We start from the raw sequence: 18,289 nt of genomic DNA on the forward strand, positions 1-18,289 counted from the left end.
CGCTCTTGAAGCCCCTACTGGAATAGGTAATTATGAGGAGATGAAGTTTAATATGATGGTGTTTTGGGTCCAGATCCATAACTTACCGTTGATGTGCCAAACGAAAGAAGCTGGCACTTCTTTAGGAGCTCAGATTGGAGAAGTGATTGCAATTGACCCAGGAGCCACAGGGGATTGTTTGGGCAAATATATCAGGGTTAGAGTGAAGATAAATATCACTAAACCGCTAAAGAGGGGTCTAAGAGTGCGTGTAGATGACAAAGGAGCGACGGTTGTGGCTATGCTCCGATATGAAAGATTACCGGAATTTTGTTCAAGGTGTGGTGTTATTGGACATCCGGTGCTGGAATGTGAAATGGCAGAGAATGAAGGCAATTCCTACAAATTCAATGATATTTTAAGGGCAGGTCCTGTCCAACAATTATTGAATAGGGGAAAGAGACTTAAGCCTGACAGTAAAGGTTGGAACGGTGGTGATGGAGGATTCCGGCAGAGAGGCAGTCAGGAGATCCAAGAAAGGAAGATGCAGGCAGGTGAACAAAATATCGTGATTAGTGGAGAGATTTCAGGAGCTGCAGGAAAATCTCCATTAATGAAGGAAAGTAACAACGGAAAATCTCCAAATGATTTTCAAATTCAAAAAATGGATGGAAGTGGAAAAAAGATTGCAGATATGGAATTAGTTGAAATTATGGTAAATCAGGATCCTATATTTAAAGGCGAGGATTCAGTGGCGCGCAAGAAGATTTTTTCAAAAAATGGACCTGATGGCTCATTTGGGCTGAAATTAAAGGCTGTCTCAAAAAAGCCCATAACAAAGCCTGGATCAGCAAAGAAAACCCAAAAGAAGAGTTTGGGGAAAATGTTACCGTTACTTGACATCTCAAATTTACTTGAGAGTGGAGAAACAGAGAAAGGGAGTGACGAAGGAAGTACAAGCAAAGCTCCAATAACATTATCTTGTGTTGAAGACTATGTTACTGGAAAGGAGAACACAAATGATTTATCGGCGAAGTCTGCGGAGCAGGCTCGCCGGGAGCAATGATTTATTTCAGTTGGAATGTTCAAGGTCTGGGTCCCTTTAGAACATTCCAAAATCTCAAAACCCATGTGAGAAATCTAAAACCAAGTTTAGTTTTTTTGATGGAGACCAGAATGCAGAAGAGAGGGATGGAGGAAAAAGCAAATGAGTTGGAGATGGACAATTGCTTCGTGGTTGACTGTGTGGGAAAAAGTGGGGGCTTAGCTCTTCTGTGGAACAGCTCCCTTTCAGTCTCTATAATGAGTTCCTCTACTCATTATATAGATTGTGCTGTTATTGAAGAGATGGGGAATACTATTCGTTTTACAGGATTTTATGGAGATCCAGTTAAAAGTTGCAGAGTTCATTCCTGGACCTTGCTAGAGAGATTAAGTAGGGTGTTTACAGGTCCTTGGATCTGTGGTGGTGATTTCAATGAGATCTTGTCGGAGGATGAAAAAGAGGGAGGAGGTGTTAGACCTCAGTATTTGATTAACAATTTTCGAATGGCTTTGAATAATTGTAAGCTGTTTGATGCAGGAAGTAATGATAACCAATTTACCTGGTGGGGAAATAGAGGTAATATGATTGTGAAAGAGAGACTTGATAGATTCTTGATCAATGCTGAATTTCAAAGTTTAGTTCCTGGCTACATGATCCAAACTTTGGAGCATTGGGGTTCTGACCACAGACCTGTGGTGTTTTGGAGTAACAGCAGAGATAATTCCTATGGTAATACCAGTAGAAGAAAGAAGAAGAACAGGTTCCTGTTCGAAGAAGCTTGGACGTTAGAGGAAAATTTTAAAGAAGAGGTGAAAACTGCCTGGGAGGAGAGTAGATCAATCCAGGAAGTAGAAGATTTACCTCACAAACTTAATCAATGTGCATGAGCTTTTAACAGGTGGGGAAAGCTGTCTATGGGAAAACTGAAGAAAGAGATTGAGAATAAGCAGAAGGAGTTACTCTTACTTCTCAACTCAGCTGACTCTGCCAGTTCTGTAGATAGCATCAGAAGAATTGAAATTAGTCTGGAAAAACTTCAGCTAAAAGAAGAAGTAGCTTGGAAGCAAAGATCCAGAAGTGACTGGCTGGCCTATGGGGACAAAAATACCAGATTTTTTCATTTAAAAGCTTCTAAAAGGAGAGCACGGAATAGTATTAAAGGGTTGTATAGTGATACTGGTTTGTGGAAGGAAAAACCAGAGGAAATGGCAGGTATTATCCAAAGCTATTTTACTGATCTTTTTGCCTCCTCAAATCCTACTGAAGCAGATATTGCAGAGGTTTTGGAGTATGTTAAACCAGGCATAGATGATAACATGAATAGAATGCTTAGTAGGAGTTTCACTGCAGAAGAGGTCACTAAAGCTCTAAATGAAATGCCCCCTACAAAAGCTCCAGGAAAGGATGGTTTTCCTGCAGTTTTCTTTCAAAAATACTGGAGCATCATTGGTAAGGAGGTAATTGATGTCTGTTTGAAAATTTTGAATAATGATAGAGATGTTAAATGTGTTAATGAGACTGTGCTAGCCTTAATCCCCAAGGTGAAAATTGCTGATTCTATTGCTAAGTTTAGACCTATAAGTCTTTGTAATGTGATTTATAAGTTAATATCTAAAACTCTGGCTAATAGATTTAGAACTGTTTTGGGAGAAGTTATTGATCCAGCTCAAAGTGCATTTATTCCAGGAAGACAGATTATTGACAATGCTCTTTTAGGCTTTGAATGCATCCATGTCATTAAGAAGTCTAAGAGGATATGTAATGGTCCTTTAGCTTTGAAACTGGACATGTCAAAAGCTTATGACAGGGTAGAATGGAAGTTTTTGGAGGCTATGATGTATAAGCTTGGTTTCTGCAGAGTATGGATTTCTAAAATTATGAATTGTATATCATCTGTACAATTTAGTTTTATTCTTAATGGCTCTGTGACAGGCAAGATTGAGGCTTACAGGGGTTTAAGGCAAGGGGATCCATTATCCCCTTACCTTTTTTTAATTTGTGGTCAAGGCTTATCAGCTTTGATAAATGCTGCTGTGGAAAAGAAGTTGCTGCATGGTCTTAATTTTGGAGAAAATTGCAGCATCTCTCATCTGTTTTTTGCAGATGATAGTCTCCTGTTTGCAAGAGCTAACCCTGTGGAATGTACCCTTATCAAAGAGAAGCTTGAGTTGTATGGCAGGGCCTCAGGCCAGGTGGTGAACTTTGACAAATCTGCTGTATGCTTTGGCAAAGGTAGTTCTGTGGAGATACAGGAGGAAATAGCTAAGATTCTGAATGTGCAGATTGTTAAATGCCATGAAAAGTATCTCGGGTTACCATCCTCTGTTGGAAGAAAGAAAGGCAGTAGTCTGAAGTATGTTAAAGAAAGGATATGGCAGAAACTACAAAACTGGAGGGGGTCTTTGTTTTCTGGAGGAGGGAAAGAAGTCCTTATTAAAGCTGTTATACAAGCCATCCCCAATTACCACATGAATTGTTTTAAATTTCCAAGAAGCATGATTACTGAGATTGAAAGATTATGTAACAGATTTTGGTGGGGTAGTACAGATGGCAAGAAGAAAATGCATTGGGCTAGATGGAATGTGTTGTGTAAGCCAAAATGTAGAGGTGGTTTAGGCTTCAAAGATTTGGAATGTGTGAATCAAAGCTTATTGGCCAAACAAGCATGGAGAGTTCTTAAGTGGCCAGATAGTCTGCTAGCCAGAGTCTACAAGTTTAGATACTACAAAAACCAAGACTTCATGGATGCTGTTTGCCCCAGAAATGCTTCTTTTACCTGGAAGAGTATCCTATGGGGCAGAAAGATACTGGAAGCAGGTCTAAGATGGAGAGTAGGGAATGGTCATAGTATCAAAGTTTTCAAGGACAACTGGCTGTCTGTTGAAAGTACTTTCAGGCCTACAAATTTAAGACGGTTGAATGAGGAGTCATTAGTGAGTTCTCTGATAGCAGCTGATGGTAATTGGGATGTGGAGTTAATTGAGAGATCTTTTACTGAGGATGATTCTAAGATCATTCTCAATACTGCTTTAGCTAGAACTACTCAACCAGATTGCAGGAGATGGCACTTTGAAAAGTCAGGTTTTTATAGTGTCCGTAGTGGTTACAGAGTTGCCTGGGAACATAAGAACCAAGCTACGAGTTCTAATGAGATAGAAATGCTGAAGTGGTGGAAATTTGCTTGGAGTCTGTCTTTGCCCCCAAAAATTAAAATTTTCTTATGGAAATGTTTTAATAACTGGCTACCTTGTAGAGTGAACCTTATTAATAGAGGCATGAATATTGATTATTTATGCCCTGTTTGTAACAATGCAGGTGAGACTCCAATTCATTCACTATGGTTCTGTAGGCAGGCAAGGAAAATTTGGAGAAGCTGGGATAAGTCTTCTGTGTTAAAACCTGATCACCATTGGATGATGCAGGACATGATCTTCCAAGCATACAAGAGTTTTCAGAAACAGGACTTCATGTTCTTTGTAGTTTTACTTTGGCTTATATGGCATGAAAGAAATTGTGTGGTCCATAACAAAAAGACAAAACCAGGAGACCTGCTCATCCAGTGGGCTTCTCAGTACATTGAAGAGTTCCTTCAAGCTTATATGAAGACAAAGGAGGGTAATGGAAGCTTAAGGATAAAAGATCAAAGACCAGAAGACAATAGGTGGATACCTCCTGACAAAGACAGATTTTGCATCAATGTTGATGCTGGCTTTAATAACAAGAAGGGCACATTCAGTACTGGCGTTGTGATCAGAAACTGGAAGGGAGAAGTCCAAGCAGCTCAATGCAAATTATACAATGGAACAGTAGCAGTGGAGATTGGAGAGGCTAATGCAATTAGAGATGGCATCATGCTTGCAGTAGAAGAGAGTCTTACACCTTTTGAAGTCAAGTCTGACTCGAAAGTAGCAGTGGACACCTTTAACAACAAGAAACTGTATTGCAATGATGTAAGCTTAATAGCAGAGGATTGTTTTAGCTTAAGTGGTGGCTTATGCTGTGGTTACATTCACATCAGAAGGAACTCTAATTCCTTGGCTGATTATCTAGCTAAAAAAGCCTTAACAGGTTATGAGAACAAACTGTTATGGAGGGGGCATGTCCCCTCAGATGTTTTTGTCTATGTAATGGCCGATCAAATGGCTTTGCTTTGATTTAATGAAATTTTCCCCTCAAAAAAAAAAAAAATGATGAGATTGTAAAAAAATCAATGTGACATTTTCTTTTTATTACAAATACATCCCATGGAACAAGGGATGGAAATTTAAATTACAAATCAACCTATTTCCATAATTGTCACAAAAAGAAAAAAAATGTAGTATTACTTAACCCAATTATGCTAAGAGATGTACCTCCTGAACTCCAAAACTTTTCTAATAATTCAGTATTCAAGTTAAATCCTGTAATGCCCATTTTCAGAAATCAAAGAAACTTGTCAAAATCCTGTTCTTGAAAATTATAGCAGTCTTTTCTTTCTTTGTCGGGTTGATTACAAATAAAATCAAAAAAATTAGCATACACGTAATTTTTAATTTTAGCAATTTCAAATATTTAATTTCAGATATTGACAATTCGAAACATAAATTGACTTTTTGATATACTTTTGCTCATGTGAAAATCGAAAGATTAGGATTTTGTGTTAGCAAAAGCATATCAGAAATTCAATTAGAGTTTTGAATTATCAAAAGTTGAAAGTTTTAAAATTGCTAAAATCAAAAATTACCGTTGTAATTGCAAAATACGCTGAAGTTCGTAATTTTATTTGCAATTAACTCTTCTATCTTTCTATGTTCCAATCCTTTCAAGATTTTCTGACACTGTTTTCATTCTCGGACGAATCTCAGGGTCAGCTTCAGTGCAGGCAAGGGCAACATGAAAAACTGCAAGAACTTCCTTTTTAGCATGAACTTCTTGTAATAATACGGGATCGACCATTTCCGATAACGGGTTCTCTTCCTCGAATCCTTTCCTCACCCACCTAACAATGTCAGGAATTTCCATAGAAGTTGATGTAGCTGGTGAAAAATCAGGAGATTTTCCTGTCAGCAATTCCAGCAAGACAACTCCGAACGAGTACACATCCCATTTCTGCGTCGGCCTGTTTCCAGGAATACGAGCTTCTGGGGATCGATAATTGTTCGTTCGTTCAGTTTGGACGGATTTTAAATACGGTAAAGCTCCACCGATAAATCCACCGGAAGAAGACGGATTGCTGCCCGTAATGTTGATCAGTCTGCTAAGGCCAAAATCAGAAATGTGAGGCTGGAATTCGTTGTCGAGGAGGATATTTGACGGTTTAATGTCTCCGTGTACGAATTTTCTCGGACTACATTCATGAAGATAGGCTAAGCCTTTTGCTGTTCCTTTGGCGATTCTCAGTCTGGTTGCCCATGAGAAACTTGGAGATGGCTGGCCACTTCTCCCTGAAAATGATGAAAATTTTGTTAATGGCTGTACTATTATTGCAATTTGATAATATGGAATTTGAAATGAGTGAAACTGCAAAACGATATAGTTGAGTTTTAATATACACAGGGGCCGAACTAGTTTTTTAAAATAAAGAGATGTAATTATATAATATTTTTGAAAGGGCGAAAGGTATAAAAATAACTATATATTTTTAAAAAAAATTGTAAAAAAGGTTAAAGGTGTTTTTGCAAAAAAATTGCAGGGGCGGATGCCCCTTCAAGCTAGCTATATGCTTTGTTCCGCCCTGAATATACATATGAATTTGTCGAATGACTGGATACGCTACATCATGCATGAAAATTTGTCGAGTTCAGACTAATATATAGGGCCAGCTTGACCAGAGAGACATGAATCTTAAATGTAATATGGGCATGACTAGGCATTTAATTCAAGCTAGATGTAAATTTTTAAGCATTTAATTCAACTATTAGATCAATATGTCTTTGAAGTAAAGGCATGGGTTATAGAAAGGTGGGAAGTGGGAAAATAAATAGAAGTAAAGAGGAAGACTGCAAATAAACCTTGATAAAGTGACTTTTAAGCAAATCTATCAGGAAAAACTCCAAATTTTCAATTGAACTTACTCCTTCTGTTCCATTTTTTTAGATAAAAAAATCTATTTGGATGTTCCATTTTGATCAATTTATGGAATACTTTTTATAAATGAAATAATAGTAGAGTTACACTAGAGGCTCACAAGCTATAAAAAAAGGAATCAAAGGTTGAGATGCACCAAGCAATTACTGATATGGTGGCCTCTTGTGATTTTATTAGAAATGCTCAAGTTAATCATCAAATCATTCTCTAATTTCATCCATGCGCAACCTAAATGCCCATTATGGACTTAGTGGTGGACCTATGATTCAAATCCGTTTAATTTTGTGTCTTGCCGTATCATTTAATCGTGTCATGTCGAAAATTGTCGGGTCTAACTTTTAAGTAAACGTTCTATATTAGTTCAGACCGGTGCCAACGGAATATTAGTGCACCTCTCTACCTAGGTGTTGATAAGGGAAAGCGAGAGAAGAGAAGGCGCATGGACCCAAAAAAGGGGAACTACTATACTACAATTAAGATGAGGCCATGAATTGGTTGGTGCAGTAAATCATAGCTGGTAGCCCACATGACACCATTAGTGTCGAGACCATGATAACATCTCCATTAATTACAACCCATTCATGCTCCTAAATTCCCTCTACCTTATTTCTCCCCTACACTATATGGGTACTAGTACAACTTCCTCAACAACTCAGGTTACATTTTAAGTTCCAGGTTCTGCTGAAGTTAATTTCCAAAAAAAGTACTCCATTCTTAGTTTTACTTCACCTAAAAACTCTAAAGTAAGGTGAACAAACGGTTGGTTATGGTTAAAAACCGACAAATTTAATCAAAATTGAATTAACCGAATTATTTTATCTTTTTAATTGAACTAAATGAGTTAATCAAATTCATCATTACTGAATTAATTGAAATGTTAAAGATATAAAATTGAAACCGATCAAATGAGTCGATCAATGATTAATTTTGTTAAACAAATAAAATTATAAAGAGTAATAATTAAAAATAAAAACATTTGGTTAGCTCAACTAATTGAATTTTTAAAATATTAAACCGTTAAGCAAACTAACTTTTTCTATAAACGAATTAATCAAAATAATCAAACAATTTAGCTAAACCTAATTTAACCGAAATAGATCGACTCAATCTAAACAAAACTTTTATAAGAGAAAAAAGTACTAACCTTTAAGAGCATTAGCCAAGTTCCCATTAGAGATAAAATCACTAATAAGAAGTTTCTCATCAGCCGCCCAATAATAAGCTCTCAACTTCACAACATTAGGATGTTTAATCTTCCCAATCGCCGCCACTTCCGCCACAAACTCCTTATACCTTTGCTCACCACCCTCCCCCAGCCGCCGCACCGCCACCGGAATCCCATTTCCGAGCACCACCTTATACACAATCCCCAGCCCACTTTTCCCCAACACATAAGCCGAAGCCCTAAGCAACTCATCAAGCTCGAAACTAAAACCCTTATCAATTGCCACCAGTTCACCGTCACCTTTGCCTCTCTCCGCCGCTGACTTTGATAACTCCTCCGGTTCGGAGTCATCGCCGTTTAAACCGTTAACACAAGAACAGAAACCACAGGCTCTTGATTTTTGACCACCGCCGAGTTTTTTATTCCCGGTGCAGCTACAGCCGTTCGAATTATCCTTCTTCTTCCAGTAAAAGTAGACTATAATTAATCCGATGAACGCTACTCCCGCGGCGTCCGCCACTGATATAAGTATGATCAGCCCAGAACTTAACCCTTTCTTGAAACTATTAGACTCCGGAGATGAATTCTGAGTCGCCGCCGGCGAACTTTCATGATCGGAGGAATCTTTGCATGATTTTTGAAGAGGGAACCCACATAAATTCAAATTATTTAAAAAAGCAGTTGGTCCTTGATTAACAAACGACCCAATCTGAGGAATTTCGCCGCTTAAATTATTATTTCTAAGATCAAAACTAACCGTTACAGGCAAATTTCCCAAAGATTTTGGGATTTTACCGGACAAATGATTAAACGAAAGATTCAAAGTATTACTCAAAGACTTAAGTTCACCAAGATCATTAGGAATTGACCCGTTGAACTGATTATCAGACAAATCAAGCTGAACTAAACTATCCAACTCCGGCCAAATCCCAGCCGGAATTTCACCGGAGAATCTATTTCTTGATAAAATCAGCCGTTGTAACTGCTTACAATTGTTTAAATTCTCCGGCAACGAACCTAACAAAGAATTATTAGAAAGATCAAGATTTTGTAACCTAGGTAAGTTACAGAGAGTAACAGGCAACGGCCCGGATAAATTATTGCCGTAAAGGAACAGACTGTGAAGTGAAGTAGCGTTAAAAAGCTCGTTAGGAATGGACCCGTGAAAATTATTGTTGTGAAGATTGAGTCTACGGAGGTACAAAAGAGTTCCGAGCTCTGACGGAATGTAGCCACGTAGATTCTTGCCGGCAACTGAAATTCCGACGACACGTGGGTCGGGGTATCCGGTTATGTTCATGCATGAAATGCCGGTCCATTTGCATGGAGTTGGGTCGTCTTCGTTCCAGTCGGAGAATGGATTGGCGTCGGCGGGTGGTTGATCGACGGCGGATTTTAGAGAGAGAAGTGAAAGGCCGTCGGGTGACAGAGAATGAGTTGGGTTTGTGGTCAGTAGCAAGAAAAATAATAAGAAAAAGAATAATTTGGAGTTCAAAGAACTCATTTTGAAGTGTTTTAGGGTTTGTTCTGTTGTGTAGAAGAAGAGGAATATATTTACAGAGAAGAAAAAGGAGTTAGTTGGGTCGTTGGTGTGGAGAGATTTATGAGATAGAGACTTGAGAAAGACGAGATTTTGATTGAAAATGGGACCTACCTCCCGCCAAAAAAAAAGAAAAAGATCATTAATTAATTTTATTTATTTTTAATCTAAGGTATAGTTGAGTCGTTAAGACGCTCTTCTTAAATCAGATTGCGAGTTCGAATCGTATATATATACAACTGTTTAAAATTTAGGATTTATAATTTTTCTTTCCATAATAAATATATTTGGATCAAATGGAAATTAGTTTGAATGAAAAAATTTAAAATTTGTGTGTTATAGTTTGGATTCGTTCATAACAACCTCACACTATACCAAAAAACAAATCAATAATAACCCCAAGGCGTAGATGAGTTGGTAAGGCATTCTTCTAGCTTAAGTGAGGTCGCGGGTTCGAACCGTACTCATGTATGCAGCCGTTTAAAACTTGGGGTCAGAGCTTTACCTCCCGCAAGGGACCTACCCGGCTCGAATGGGGATTAGTCTGAATGTGGAAGGTTTAAAGGTGCCGTCTCATAGTTGAGACCCGTTCAGGACACCTCATGTACTCTATAAAAAAAAAAACAAATCAATAATACAATTAAAATTTATGAATTAATAATAATAATAAAAAAGATAGTGGTTTGCTATTAGGACGGGAGTAGAAGAAAAGCAAGTATTGTTGTGTTCTTGTTTTATTATGTATTTAATGTGGGTGATTCTTTTCTTATTTTCTTGGCTTGGAAACAATTTTAATTTCTGATATTGTTGGGAAATGGGTGTAGTTGGGTTAAAATTTGTTGAGGAAATATAATATTTTGGAAAAAGATACAAAATAACCCTAATCTTTATCTAAATTTCATTTGGCCCTTTTATGTTTTGAGGTCTCAATTATAACCCTCATCTTTCTTCCATTAACAAAAAAACACGACTTAACGTGAACATTCATTTCCGTTAAGTAATTTGATGTGGCACTCGTTTTATGCTACGAGACTCCAACATTCTTGCCTTTTAATAAAAACAGTATAAAAATGATACTAACATTTACTTCGATTATCACTTAGTCACTAATGATACTAACATTTACTTCGATTATCACTTAGTCACTAAATTTTTTTTGAATATCAATTATTATCTCAATATTTTTCGAATTGGATATCTCCGTTAACAAATATGATTTGCCATCAATTTAAAAATTTATGAGCATGCATAAAAAAAGTAAGATGACAGATTTTTTACACTACTAATTTCTACTAAATGTCTAAATTATAATTTTATTTTATGTACACAAATAAATAAATAAAAATTAATTCGGCCAAAAATTCTTCTTATTAAAATAAAATTATGAAATTCACCATGTCTTTCTTGATAATCTCATTAGTTCGTTGCACATCTCAGCTGATAGGTTAGGTAAAACCAACAAAATATCGCTTTACCCCTAATTTGATATAAAAAAACAATTAAGGCCAATTTTTTGGCCTTAAAAATACTCTAAATTTAATACTATAGTTTATTTTACCCCTTCAGCTTCAAATTATGCAATAATTTTTCGCCACAACAGTTTCAATCTATATAAAATGTTCTAATCATATTTTTTCATATCCCTTGAAGGAGGTAAAATGAATCTAGATTTCAAATTCAAGATGCTTTTTTTAAAATGCTTTAATTGATCTTTACGGCAAGTTCAGGGGGCAAAATGACCATTTTGTAAGTGAAATTAGTAAAGATTGATGGAAAGTGGTAAGATTGTATAACACTAAAATGAACTTATAATTATCTGTTTGAAAAAAAAAAGTGGACTAGCTGATTATTTTCTTTTCAGTGTGAAATGTGAAGTTGAGAGTTTTCTTGATGAAAAGTTTAATACGAGGATTTGTGAGTTTATTCAATTTGATTCATGCAAAAAAATTCGTATCAGGACCTAATTTATGATTATACAGCAAACTTTATGATTAATTAAAAATAAATTAGTACATAATTTCTAAAATGTTCTCACAATTTAGACTTCTTTTTAATGGTAAGTCTAAGGATAAGCTAAAAATGAAATATTTTTTAATGTTTTGTTTCTAATAATAGATATTGTTATAGCCTCCACGGATTTAATCAAATAGTCTAAGTCTAAGTCATATGGATGATAAAGTCGCGAGTTTAAACCACGGCTACGCCTTTTTTAAAAATCAAGCGGTTGGAATTGGGTTAGTGGTCATTATAGCCCGAATTTGTCAAGTATGTGGATTTGCTGGCGGTCTATATTCCGGAATTTAATAGTGATCACAGGCTCAAAGGAGTGAATTCTCATCATAGAAAAAATAAATATTGTTATGTCCATTTTATGAGACCGTGATAAAGACATACTATGCGACAATCTCCATCACACGACAAAGAAAGATGCACTATTTTTCTCCTAAGTCAGGTAACATACCTTTGCGTACAGGGTAACTATAGTAGTTACTAGTTGCTGCGATAAAATCAGATATATTTGAAAAGGGGTACAAATTATTTGCATAAATAAGTTAAATATATGCTGATTTATTCATTTTAAAACACCTATAATTTGTTAAATATACTGTATCACTGACAGTGATAAAGATGCTACTTTTGCATGCATTTATGCTGATTTATATGCATATTTGACTGTCAACACTTCAGAAAAATAATGTCATTGTCATTAAGTTATATAAACATCAATCCTAATCCTAGCAAAAAAAAACTTTATAATTATAGAACTGCATCCAAATTGCCTCTGATAATTAATACTAATCTCCAAATTTGATTAACTGTTATTTATTTGATGTAATAGAAAAATGGTTGGTGCAACCTCTCATTCAATATATTCTACTTGGAAAATAAAATAATAAAATGCATGAAAACTTTCAATACCTTAAAAAAGATTTTATGAGTTTATTAATCACAATATGAACCTTAAAACACCCCAATTAAAAAAAGCAGTATGACAGCCTCTAAAACAAAATTATAAAAATGATCCAAAATATTGTAAAATATTCATTTTCAAAGTTTTTTACTCTATATTTTTAATTTATACCTCAAAACCTTTTATTTTATCACAAGCTATGTACCAGTGATGTATCGACGATGTAGTTGACATGTATATGCGATATATCTTTTATAGGTAAACTAAAAGAGTAAAGAAAATTATTTTTAGATAAAGATATAATTTTTGGACCCAAAGCGTTTTTTTAAGAAAATTAAAGGGTTTTTTAGGATTATTTTGTGATTTTCTCATTATTTAAATTGTTGATAAGTACAGATTATGCTTAAGATCATTAATTTAAGTTCCTCTTCAAACCAATCTCTTTCATGTAACCAACGTCACTTTACTAGAAAAACAAAATAATAATCTCATTGACACTTATGTTTCACATTTCCATTCTTTTTGTCTAAATTCTTAAGTGATTTTAATTTTATTTGATTTTTTTACAGTTGCTTAATGGAAAAAAGCAGAATGATTAAATTTTACTTTCAATCATGAAAACATGCTTAGAAGCTAACAAAGGGTAAGAGAGGTTCTTTCCAGCTTGTGTTATTGTTTGCTTATTAATGTTTGCTTCTGCTTTGTTTAAGAATAATTAGTTTATGATTTTTGAATTAAACTACATTATTGCAATAAATTATACACTTCAGCCAGTATGGAATGTTGAGAGAGGAGATAGATGATAACAATATTAATAAAACTCACAGATAATTGCCCCACATATGGGGTGTCAATTAGATTCAAACAGAATTGAATTTGATTAACATATTTTAAGGTCCCTGAACTTATCGTTTATAGTTTATCTAATCCCTGAATTTAATTTGGTCATATTTGACCCCTAAACGTTACATTATTAGTTTATTTGGTCCTTGAACTTCTATTTAGTTTTATTTAGTCATCCTTGAAATTTGATTTATTTTTTCTCAAGTCTTCAAACGGATAGATGTTTAGGGACCAAATAAACTAAAAAATATAAAATTTAGGGACCAAATAAGATAAAATGGAAGTTTAGGAACCAGATAAACCAAAAACGTATAGATAAAGGACCAAATAAGACCAAATGGAAGTTTAATAACCAGATAAATTGAAAATGTAAATGTAAAGTTAAGAAATCTTGAAATATGTTGATCCAATTGAATTTGAAAAGATAAAAAAAAATAGAATTGAACCAAAATTGTAAAAAACTAATTTTGTTCAAAGTGAATTAGTCGGTTAGGTCGAATTTTTGGTTCGTTCAATTTAACTGATATTTTCTTATTGTCTAAAATCAAATGAAATTAAGATTATTTTTTATAGCAATATCAAACCAAATTAAATATAGCAGATCGTTTTTTTAAATGGTTCTAACTTTACACACTCCTATCAGCTTGCATAACTAGGAGAATGTCAAAATTGAATCAAATTGATAAATTTAATTTAGTTTGATATGATAAAATAATGGCTTAATTATTTAAAAACCACCCACCTTGTAATTTTTTTTCATTTATACCATGACCTAGGAAAATTTTCAATTGTACCCTATTTTTGATTTTTATGTTTCATCTCTACCCTAATGAGTTGAATTGACCTATTTTTTTTTGAAAAAAAGTTTAAATTAGTTCTTCATTTTTAACCTACATTCTAATAAAATGTTAATGATAATCATTTATCTATCTTGTTTTTAATATTTTCATCTTTAAATTAATTAAATTATCAAAAAACTTACTCTTGGGGTACAAACGAAACATAAAAATCAAAAATAGGGTACAAATGAAAATTTTCCTAGGTCGTGGTATAAATGAAAAAAAATTACAAGGTGGGTGGTTTTTAAGTAATTAGGCCTAAAATAATTCAATTATTTTGTACTGTTCAATTTTGGAATTTTTCAGTTAAAATTTGGTTTTGGAAATTTTTAATTAAGGTTTTAGTACAAATAATTGAGTTAAATAAATTAACCACGTCAATTAGTTTGATTTGATTTTTTCTAAATTTTTGAAAATTTGGTTTAGTTTTTTTTTTTAAACAATTGAGTCAGTTAAGTTCAAAATTAAATCTACACCACTATATATAGTCTTCTTTTAATAAATAAATTACAATTGGATCTGAAATTTTGAAGTTTAATTTATCCATTGTAAAAAAAAGAACTCATAAATAAAAGTAGTATTAAATAACATTTAATTGTACAAGCAGAATCACAATGTTCTTGTAGTAAAGACAAAATAGAAGAGTCCTAAAATTCAAAGAAAAGGGATTGAAAAGTGTTAGAAAGGATTATTATAATTTGCTTTGTACTTAAGGGATGTCATTGATTTGGTATATAAATATTGGCTTTACCCTTATTGGCATTTGGATTGATCAAAGTGGGTCCAAATTAGTACAAAATGATTTCCACTCATAATACTCTTTCACACCATATAATAGATCACACAATACAATAGAGTTGAAGTAGGTACCTAACTGAATCGAGCTAACTCGCAAGTTATTCAAAATTAATCGATTCGATTAGTATTTAGTTGAGTTTGAAATTGAGCTACTCGAACTAATTATTGAACCGAATTTAAATTTTAAAATATTCGGCTCGACAAGACAGCGAACTTGATCAAAATTTCGAGCTTTAAATTTTAAACTTGATCGTCGAACTCGATATCGGCAGTGTTTCGACTCCACTCGACTCAGTTTCATTCATAGGTTTGACATAAATATCAAATTACATTATGGAAAAACACATAATAGATCCCTATTTTTTTTTTTGAATTTTATAATCTGGTTCTCCAGCTTCACTTTTATTTATTCTGTTGTAGACGATAATAGCTATACTCTTCAGTAGCATGTGTTTGTTTGATAATTTTTCTTAATTTTGCCCACATAGAAATGTCATGCTGGAGAAAACAAACTATTACCATATCAGTTTTTCTCTCTGAAATAGAGAGCAGTTTTTTTCTCTCTGAAATATAGAGCAGTTTTTTTCTCTTTGAACTTTTTATTTAGAGTGAAATCGATATGTCTGTTAAGGATATCAATACTTTATGTGATTTACTATCTCTTTCTGATGATGAGGAAGATGTGGTGGTCTGTGATCTTGGAGAAGAGGCAAGGACAGTGGGCGAGAAGAAGGTGGCTAATTCTTTAATCGGCAAAGTGTGGTCGACTAAAAAAGTTAACAGGGAGGGATTAATCCAATCTGTGAATTATATGTGGCGAACAAAGGAAAATCTGGTGGTAGAAATGGTGGGACCAAATGTTTTCGTTTTTCAGTTTGGTTCGTTGGAGGATAAGAGAAGGGTCCTCGGAGGTGGTCCATGGAAATTTCAAGAAAGCTTAATTGCGTTGGAAAATCCAGTTGGGGTAGGTGATCATACACAGATGAGTTTTGCAATGGTATCATTCTGGGTACAATTTCACAACTTGCCTCTGGTTTGCATGAATATGGAGGCTGGACGTTCCTTAGGATCACAAATAGGTGTGGTGGAGAATGTTGATCCTGGTGCTTCTGGAGATTGTATTGGAAGATATATGCGTGTTAGAATCAAAATTAATATTACCAGACCTTTGAAGCGGGGCTTAAAGGTTAAAGTGGATTCACAAGGTACTATTATTACTACTTTGTTGAGATATGAAAGGTTACCGGAGTTATGTATGAACTGTGGTCTTATTGGACATCCAATATCTGAATGTTCAAAACATAGGGGAGCTGAAGGAAGTTTGAGGTATAATGAACTCATTAGGGCAGGACCTGTCCAACTTTCGAATGTCAAAAGTAAAAGAGCCAGAAACAATGGTGAGGTCAGAGAAGATGATGATGGAGGAAGTCAAAACTCATTGTCAATGGGGAGAAGGAATATGGAAAGTGTTGTATCTAAGGAAGTTAGAGATAATAATGGAGGAATCATAGGAACAAAAAGATATGATGGAGAAGATAAGGGGATTGGAAGTTCAAATTTAATTATAGATGAGAGTAATAAGGAGGAAAATCATGAGCAGCCAATCTCAAATTGGAAAGTCAATAAAATGAATATGTCTGTTACGGATTTGGTGGAAGTTAATATCAACAACGATACTGAACCTAGAGGAAAAGAATTGATGATAAGGATGAATGCTAAGCCCAAAATAGATGGTGGGCTGAGAAGTGGGCTTAAAATTTTAGGCAAAGAAAAAGGAGTTAAAAAGCCTCATGGAAAGATCAAATCTATTTTTAAAAGCAAACTTCAAAAGCTACCGTTGGAAGAGATAAAGTCAATGGAAACTTTGTGAAGGCGGTGCCAATTGCATTTTCCCAAACTGGGGATTGTGCAAATGGAATTAACAGGGAGCTTACTCTTACGGTCTCTGCTAGGCAGGATTGCCGAGATCAATGAGTACTCTTTGATGCAACGTTCAGGATTTGGGCTCCCTTAGAACGTTTAAGAAATTTAGATTTAATTATTAGATCTAATTATTTTAGCCTATAAATTTGGGTGACCTTTGGTGGTTAGTTTAGCCCTATTCGATGACTGTATATTTACAGCTCTCATCATCTTTTCTAGAATAGTTGACTCAATGTGTTGAGAAACCGTTCATGTAACTTTCGTTATTATTAATGAAAATTTTAGCCTTTGAAAAAAAAAATGTCATGCTGGAATTATATTTTAAATGATGATTTATCTAATTAGATGGCTTAATGGTGTCACAAAGCCAATTTTTTTTATATTTTGTAAATTTAACCTAAATTGATAAATTTATTACAATTTTATTTTTAAAAAATTCTAATCAATTTAATTGTCTAAATTTTCAATTGAACTTATATATTAACTCTATAATTAGCAAAATCTTTGGAATTCCAAAATTTAATTTCTAATCTAAAAATAAAATCAAAAACAGTGTCAAAATCTAATTCTAGATTTTCTAATTTTTGGTGGCTGAAGAAAAAAAGAACCAAATTTAAAATTAACAATGACTAAAAAAAGGTAAATAAAGCAAATAGGCGAAAAATTGATATAATTAAACTAATTGAAACAAATAGATAAAATTATAATAAAATTGTCAAATTAAATAAACTTATAAATTTTAGAAGTTCTATAAAAAGTCAAATTAATTTAAAATTTTAGCATTATTAGGTCGTTGACTGGAATGCCACATAACTTAATAAAATTGTCATTTATATTACACACATTGACAAAATTAAATTAATTTTGCAACGAGAAAAAATGAAAGAGGCCATTACTTATTTATAACTTCGACCACTGTTTAAAAAAATCGAACAATGCGGTATTATTATTTATTTTTTATGAATTGAAACAATCATATTCAAATCTCAATACAATCAAAATCGTAAAATTCATTAATCCTAACCAAACAAATTAAATATATCCAAATAAACAATTCACGTCGCATTAGATACGTTCAAAACATATTTGGCTAAGTTCTCAAAGTCAATTCCTTTACTTTTAAAAACAGTTAAAAAATTATAAATATAAAATCATTTTGCCTAATTAATATCTGATTTCT

General features: G+C 34.0%; 1 protein-coding gene across 1 annotated transcript; it reads right to left on the reverse strand.

Annotated features, from left to right (window-relative positions):
* Positions 1-5,220: 5,220 nt before the first annotated feature.
* LOC126657764 (receptor protein kinase-like protein ZAR1) lies at positions 5,221-9,837 on the reverse strand. The gene is made up of 2 exons (XM_050352533.2): positions 8,235-9,837; positions 5,221-6,447 (listed from the first exon to the last, which is right to left on the reverse strand). Exons 1-2 carry the CDS (start codon positions 9,757-9,759, stop codon positions 5,810-5,812), a joined length of 2,163 nt encoding a protein of 720 aa, XP_050208490.1. The 5' UTR covers positions 9,760-9,837; the 3' UTR covers positions 5,221-5,809.
* Between the last annotated feature and the right edge of the window lie 8,452 nt (positions 9,838-18,289).

Source organism: Mercurialis annua, linkage group LG7 (genome assembly GCF_937616625.2).
Source record: "Mercurialis annua linkage group LG7, ddMerAnnu1.2, whole genome shotgun sequence".
In the NCBI taxonomy this organism is placed as follows: Eukaryota; Viridiplantae; Streptophyta; class Magnoliopsida; order Malpighiales; family Euphorbiaceae; genus Mercurialis; species Mercurialis annua.

Excerpts from the sequence above, each read along its gene's own strand:
- LOC126657764 (XM_050352533.2), bottom strand. The coding sequence starts at position 9,759 with ATGAGTTCTTTGAACTCCAAATTATTCTTTTTCTTATTATTTTTCTTG. Across the intron at positions 6,448-8,234 it reads CTTGGCTAATGCTCTTAAAG|GGAGAAGTGGCCAGCCATCT; the intron begins GTTAGTACTTTT and ends CATCATTTTCAG.